Source organism: Salvelinus sp. IW2-2015, unplaced genomic scaffold (genome assembly GCF_002910315.2).
Source record: "Salvelinus sp. IW2-2015 unplaced genomic scaffold, ASM291031v2 Un_scaffold4498, whole genome shotgun sequence".
Classification (NCBI taxonomy): Eukaryota; Metazoa; Chordata; class Actinopteri; order Salmoniformes; family Salmonidae; genus Salvelinus; species Salvelinus sp. IW2-2015.
In genome coordinates this window covers 23,931-31,301 of record NW_019945768.1, presented here as the reverse complement: position 1 = coordinate 31,301, position 7,371 = coordinate 23,931, and the positions used below count along the sequence as shown (strand labels likewise).

The following is a 7,371-nucleotide window of genomic DNA, read 5'->3' as shown; positions in this document are numbered from 1 at the left end:
TTAGCCCGTGCTGGACTTGGTGTGGTTTAGCCCGTGCTGGATTTGGTGTGGTTTAGCCCGTGCTGGACTTGGTGTGGTTTAGTCTGTGTTGGGCTGGTGTGGGCTTTTTGTGGCCAGCATGTGTTAGGCTGATTTGAGGCCTGTGTTGAGCTGGTCTCGGCTGGCCCGTGTAAGGCTAACGTGGGCTTGGTGTGGGCTTGGTGTGTTGGGCTGGTGTGAGCTTGGTGTTGGCTAGCCTGTGTTGCGATGGTGTGGTCTTGGTGTAGGCAAGCCTGTGTTGGGCTGGTGTGGGCTAGCACGTGCTGGGCAGGTTGGGCTTGATGTGGGATAGCTAGTGCCCACCTTACACACCGAATACCCACATGGGGCCAATGGGATCATATTTTGCTGGTTTTCCTGGCTTCTATGGCAACAGACCAACAAATACAGACAGCTTACAGTAGCTTTAGGTGAGGAATCAGGGCAAAGGGTTTCAAAATGCCTTCCGTCCACTAGGAAATAACTTTAAAAGTGTTTTTACAGTATATGTATGGTATTTCTGGTATTTCGTTTGTAAGGTGCGTAGTTCAACAGTATTTTAGCTGTATAATATCGAGCTGAAATTGTCTTTTACATGTATTAGAAATACGTATTTTAATTACTTCTGAGTATTTTGTCTTTTGAATTACACTGGGCTGAACTACAATCCAATGTATTCGATATTTGTTATTCTCAAAATACTGCCATTTGTATTTTCAAAATGCTAAATACGTTTATATTTTGTGGCCCCCCTTTCACCATGCATTGGTATCAGAAGTTTACTTCCACTATGGTGTAATAAGTAAGAGCTTCTGCCCCATTAAAAATATACATGTATATGTAAAAGTAAACTAGTGCAAAGCATGCTGAGTATTATTCTAATGAGCTCCGCCCTGAAATGAGGTAAAAAATAATACCCAGTGTGCTTTGCAGTTTATTTTGTTGTGTTCATTTTCACTTATATATTTTGATTTTGGTAATTTAGCAGACACTCTTATTCAGATTGGCTTGCTCAATTAAGGTAGAGAAACGACAACATATCACAGTCATAGCAAGTAAAACTCTTTTGTAACTGTTACTGAGAATGTTGTTGCTGTTCATCCCGCCTACTTGCAAATGTATGTTTATATCCAAAAATGCAAAATAATATATTTTTATGAAATACTGTACATTACAAAATACAAGTATGGTATTTTGTTTGTAGAATGAGTAATTCAGCAGTGTTTTAACTATATTAGATGAAGCTGAAATTGTCCCTTGATCTTTATGGTATTTTGTATCAGTATTTTTTCATTGTATTTAGTCATTTTTGTCCATCCTGGTTTTCATTCATCAAACTCAATCTTATTTTGACTGAAATGTTGTTTGTTTTCTGAACATTCTCCCTGTAGATTGAACATGACAAAACATGTTGAAAATAACCAAGATCAACTGGAACAAATGACAGCTCCACGTAAAAATAACATTGTCTTTTTTTAACAAAGCTTCATTCAAATGTGGCCTTYGTTAAACCCAATAGAAAGCAAGGAACAAAGTCCTGACCAACAACCATTGGCTTTATCTCAAATCAGGCAACTCTTTSTGAACCTCTCTCTGAACACAGCCTCTGAGCACACTATACGTCTCTGATTCTTGGCCATGCCTCGCACTCATGTGAATTGTTAAGATAAGATATATGCAATACATTAGTTGGAGTGGTTGATATTCCAGGCTTATCTGTGCTGTACTTAGTAATAGCCTAGAGGAAAAGGTTACTCCCTCCTTGCCACAGGAATTATCAGCCTTTGCAGGCGTCATCARATGCCACAGATGCAAATCTCTTTTCCCTCCACTGTGAGAGAGTCCCAACATAGCTACCTGTCATGGCAGGCAAAGTGATGCCAACCCTACCCAATGCTGGGGGAAGGGTAATTCTCATGGACAGTGARCTCAAGGACTCACTCTCATTTCTAGACGTCTTGAGTGCAAGTGAGTTTGAAGGAGARCAAATCGACMCAGCAGTTGCTTTGGAGACTGAGTCAGATTTTTACAAGGGAACCCCACCYAAATGGATGAACTTTTACCTGGCTGATGAGAGGGCAAACTCTGATGGCAGTGCCACACCCAGAGGAGAAGAAAAGGACGTTGAATTTATCAGAAGAGATGGTTACAAAAAGCTGAGGGAACTCATCAAGTTACAGAGACAGGGCAGTTGGAGTGTAAACAGTATTAAGCTGTTGCACCAGCCAGGCAGYGGAGGAACCACCCTGGCCATGCAAATACTCTGGGACCTGAGGAAAGAGCTCAGGTGTGCTGTTCTGGTCGACCCGTCTTCTGACAAGAAAGATATGGGCAAACAAGTCCAGAAAGACCCCCTGTCGGACACCAGGACTATTGCTAAACAGGTGGTCGAACTTTTTGCAACCGGTGATCCAGAAAACCAGAATACAGTGCTTCTGTTGCAGGACAATGAACACCTGAGGGACCACTTACAGGACTTTCTCATCAGAGAAGTAACAGAGCAAAAAATCAGTGCTAAATTCCCTGTGGTCATCATTCTACAATGCATACGCTCGACCTGTATCATAGACGATGAGGAGGATGAGAGTAGAACTGAGGCAGATTTACTCCTGAAATCACGTCTTTCTGACAAAGAGAAAACAAGCTTTGTTAGCAAAGAAAAACGAATACAGAGGCATCACAGAGACGAGATGGGGAAGTTTCACGGCTTTAACGTAATGCAAAATAATTTCAATGAAGAATACRTGGCAAAAACATTTTGTTCAGAAAAGGGAAAAGAAATCATAAAATATCTTCAGCAAAACAAAGTCTCCCGCAACACCAAACTCTTTGCCTTTTTAGCTCTGGTGAACTCYTATGTTCCTGGTTCCTACCTCTTACAGTCACAATGTGAGGCATTCCTCAGCCATCAAGACCCCTTCGGTGTGAACCTGTCATTTGAGAAACGCATGCAACCTTTCAGTGATCTCATAGTCACATTCTCAAGACATGGAGGAGAAGACAAGAGRGTCCGCATAGCACACCCAGTACTTGCACATCAATGTGTTCAGTTGCTGGCAGATGCTGGTATAGCTAGGAGCTCTGCAACGCTGGACTTTCTGCAGTACTTAACCAGACAACAAATCCAGCCATCCTTGTTACTGTTCTTCAAAGACATGTTAACWAAGAGAGAAACAACCTCAAATGGCCAAGAGATCTTTTCCAGGTTAATTCTAGATATTGAGAAACATGAAGGCATTCCTGAATGTGCAAATGTGTTGAAAACCGCGTCAGAAACATTTAAGCATGACCCGTTCTACCCTCAATCTCTTGCACGTTTTTACTACATCAAAATGTCWGATTTTACAAGAGCTGAGATTTGGGCTGAAAAAGCAAAAGAGAGAGTTCCCACCAACTCATTCATTGCTGATACACTGGGACAAGTTCATAAGAACCATTTGTATAAACAAGTCAAYGGAAAATCAGGTGGATCAGGGACCAGAGACATTTTGTTTTGGGCAGAGAAAGCCATCAAGGCTTTCAAACAAGAGGAGGAGTTAGCTGAAAAGGAATCAGTGAATCACATGGAGGGTGACAGTCCAACAAAAATGTATCACACCTTCAACAACAGGGGAATCTTTGGTTATCTACAGGTWGCTAACATTGTTTATAATTCCCTCACAAATCTCAACCCAAAATGGAGGAAAATCCTTACCCAGGAAATATCAGCTGAACATCTCTCGATGTTTGAGGACARAAAGCTCATGAAGTACCAGACTTTCATCACCAGCCTCAGAGTTTCGGTTGAAAGGAAATTTTATMGTTTTTTTGAGAGTTACCTCACTTACTCTGAGCCCAGGAACTGGAAGGATCAGACACCATACTTTCAGCGAGACATTGTTGATTGTTTTTGCAAGTATACAAGTTCCCCCAGTCCAAAGGAGGACCTACCATTAAAAACACTCAAAGAAAAAATGGCCTCTACCTTTCCTGGCCTCTCCTCTCTCAATCAAAATGCGAACTTGAGTAAAATCACAGAGCTGTGGAAAATAATCAATAAAGAAAACCCTGACGATGTTAACACTGCCTGTAATTACATCCTGGCCAACATCCTCCAGACCAATGTCCCAGTCGCATCTCCAGAACCCGCAACTCTACCACAACTTAGAGCCATTCTTCAGAAGTTCATGGWGGAAGAAAATACCAAACTTTGGACTCCAGAGTTTTACCTCCTTGTCCTCCTACTGTTTTGGCCCGAGGAGGCAAGAGAGGGCGATGTCACCAATGACATTGATCTTAACAAGTATGTTGAGTGCATGAAACAGGCCTTTGACAACAAATACAAGAAGTACCTACAATCKAGGGAACTTGTGCCCTTGTTTTACCTGGGTCAAGGTGCTGGGTTGAAAAGACTTGTTCACAAATCAAGCATAGACGACATCTGTGCGCATCTGAAWAAAAGGAAATCAAGGACTCTCAATAAAACAAGAGGCAGTGCAGAGATCAGGGACACTTGGATTCAGGATCACCTTCTTCGTGTCAATGGAGTGGTCAGAGTGCATAAAGCATTTGCCCGTATGGCAGATAAAGAGATTGAGATTTGTCCCCAGAAACAGGCCAGTGTGTGGAAGGATGGTAACATCTCATTTTACCTTGGYTTCAATATCAGTGGCCCTGTGGCTTTTGACATAAAGTACACAATGCATACAGTGGGATCTGGAGCAAACGTTAAGAAACAAAAGGATGATGCCATTGGATCAGAGGGAACCAGAATGCAAGAATCAAAAACATTCAATCGAGGTAAGTCATACCTTGACTTGTATTAGGTCTATTCCACATGATGGTGCCCGTTTTAAATGTTAGTAATGAGTGTAAAACTTTCTGAAGTAAATGTTTACCTGGCAATGTTGAATTACCAAGACATTGGGGGCAAAATAGGTGACTTACTAAAAAATGAATACACAGATGAAAGTTAGTCTTATACAGAATATTATGTGGGGTGAATATCTTGATTTATATTTATGTTTGACAGTTATTTATTTGGTTTAATACAAATATACAATGGTGTGTATACTATATCCGTGGGTTTGTTTCTGAGATAGACTACCAGATGTCTCCAAGTCCAAAACAAGTGAAATAATGTTGACCATTGATTCGTATTTCAGGGATTCCGATGGGCTTTAAGACTTCTAGCCACATTCATGTAAGTAATAATCTAAATGTTGGCATACTGAAGGGTTGAGTTCAATTCCCTTTTAATTCCGTTAATTCAGGAAGTAAACTGAAATTCCAACTCCAACACTCTCAATGCACGTACCACGCTTGAATGCTCCACGCCCTCTTCTTGTCGGCCAAATATAGTTTTGGATACGTCGTCAGGCCTTGCCTTGCCTTGCCATCAGGAAGGTGATGTCGTTAAACATCAAATTTGTTAAAATTACTTAGTAACATTCACAGAATTAGAAAAGCGACAACAATGAGACCAATGGAGGAACATTTTAAAACGAGTGTTTCCACATCACATAACCACTACAAAGCTGATGCTAGATAGCTAGCCTCTTCCATACACTTAACATAGCTGGTTAGCAAGCTAGCATCAAAGCGTTTATATTGAGGTCGCAAGGAGGTTCTGAGAACGTTTTACTCTGGTTCCTTAAAAGTTATCCTAGGAGGTTTTATTGATGTAATTTATTAACGAGGTTTAATAACAAGGTTTTTTTAATATTGTAAAACTTMAATTAATAGCCTGGGCTTTTATTTTCTTAAATCACTGAACACAACAGGCACTTATTAGAGACAGGCTTCTATTTAAGCCATGCGTATATTTCCTTAATGCACACAGCTTTTCCTTCTTTGCATAGTTAATATTTAGATTCAAGCATTCACTTACAGCAGTTTAATCAATATCTTCATTTTCTGCACTAATGTGATATCATTTACATACTGTGTCACGTTTCGTTTGTTGTAGTATGACTCTATTAATTTCAGTTTTACCGTAACGTCCTTTAAACATTCACTGAATGTTTCAATAAGACTTTTAATAACACTGCTAGCTTATTTTGGGTAAACTTTTTTGAACTCCAATCACATGGAAATTCACTAATCATGCAAACACATGTATTTTATATTGTGACACGGCATCGGTGAGATTCAAACCTATGATCAATTGTTCTTTATCAATTAGTCCATGTAACGATCGTTCTCCTCCTCTTCGTCTGAAGAGGAGGAGTAGGGATTGGACCAAAGCGCAGCGTGAAATGTTGACATAACGATATTTATTAAAGTAAAGACGTAACACGAAAACACTTAAACAAACTACAAAACAAATAAACGATGTAGAGAGACCTGGACTTGAGAACTTACAAATAAACGAAGAACGCACGAACAGGAACAGACTACATACACGAACGACAAACGAAACAGTCCCGTGTGGTAAACATACAGACACGGAAGACAACCACCCACAAACAAACAGTGAGAACACCCTACCTTAATATGGTAGGCAGCACGGAGGCGTGGCTGGAAGCCCGTGAAGAAACCCCAAAAATTTCTTGGGGGGGCTAAAGGGTAGTGTGCGAGGGCAGGTAGGAGACCTGCGCCCACTTCCCATGCTTACCGTGGAGAGCGGGAGTACGGGCAGACACCGTGTTTACGCAGTAGAGCGCACGGTGTCTCCTGTACGTGTGCATTAGCCCGGTGCGGTACATACCAGCTCCTCGTATCGGCCGGGCTAGATTGAGTATTGAGCCGGATGTCATGAAGCCGGCCAACGCATCTGGCCACCAGTGCGTCTCCTCGGGCGCGGCTTACATGCACCAGCCTTACGCATGGTGTCCCCGGTTCGCCTACATAGCCCGGTGCGGGTTATTCCACCTCCCCGCACTGGTCGGGCTACGGGGAGCATACAACCAGGTAAGTGTTGGGCAGGCTCAGTGCTCAAGGGAGCCAGTACGGCCTGCACGGTCCGGTATATCCGGCGCCACCTTCCCGCCCCAGTCCAGTACCACCAGTGCCTACACCACGCACAGGCCTTCCAGTGTGTCTCCAGAGCCATGTTCCTCCTCCAACGCACTAGCCCTATGGTGCGTGTCTCCAGCCCGGTACCACCAGTTCCGGCACCCCACCAAGCCTCCTGTGCGTCTCCAGAGCCCTTGTACCGCACTGTTCCTTCTCCCCCGCACTCGCCCTGAGGTGCGTGTCTCCAGTCCGGTACCACCAGTTCCGGCACCACGCACCAGGCCTATAGTGCGCTTCGAGAGTCCAGTGTGCCCTGTTCCTTCTCCCCGCACTCGCCCTGAGGTGGCGTGTCCTCAGCCCGGTACCACAGTCCCCGCACCACGCACCAAGCCATAGTGCGCTTCGAGAATTCAGTGA

General features: G+C 43.0%; 1 protein-coding gene across 1 annotated transcript in view; it reads left to right on the top strand.

Annotated features, from left to right (window-relative positions):
* The first annotated feature begins 1,376 nt into the window (after nt 1–1,376).
* LOC112077377 (sterile alpha motif domain-containing protein 9-like) overlaps nt 1,377–7,371 on the top strand; it is a 16,334-nt gene continuing 10,339 nt past the window's right edge. Inside the window, exons 1-2 of the mRNA XM_024143897.2 lie at nt 1,377–4,797; nt 5,163–5,200. Of these exons, the coding sequence (XP_023999665.1) occupies nt 1,881–4,797; nt 5,163–5,200 (2,955 nt within the window). The 5' untranslated portion in view covers nt 1,377–1,880. The remainder of the gene's footprint in view (nt 4,798–5,162; nt 5,201–7,371) is intronic.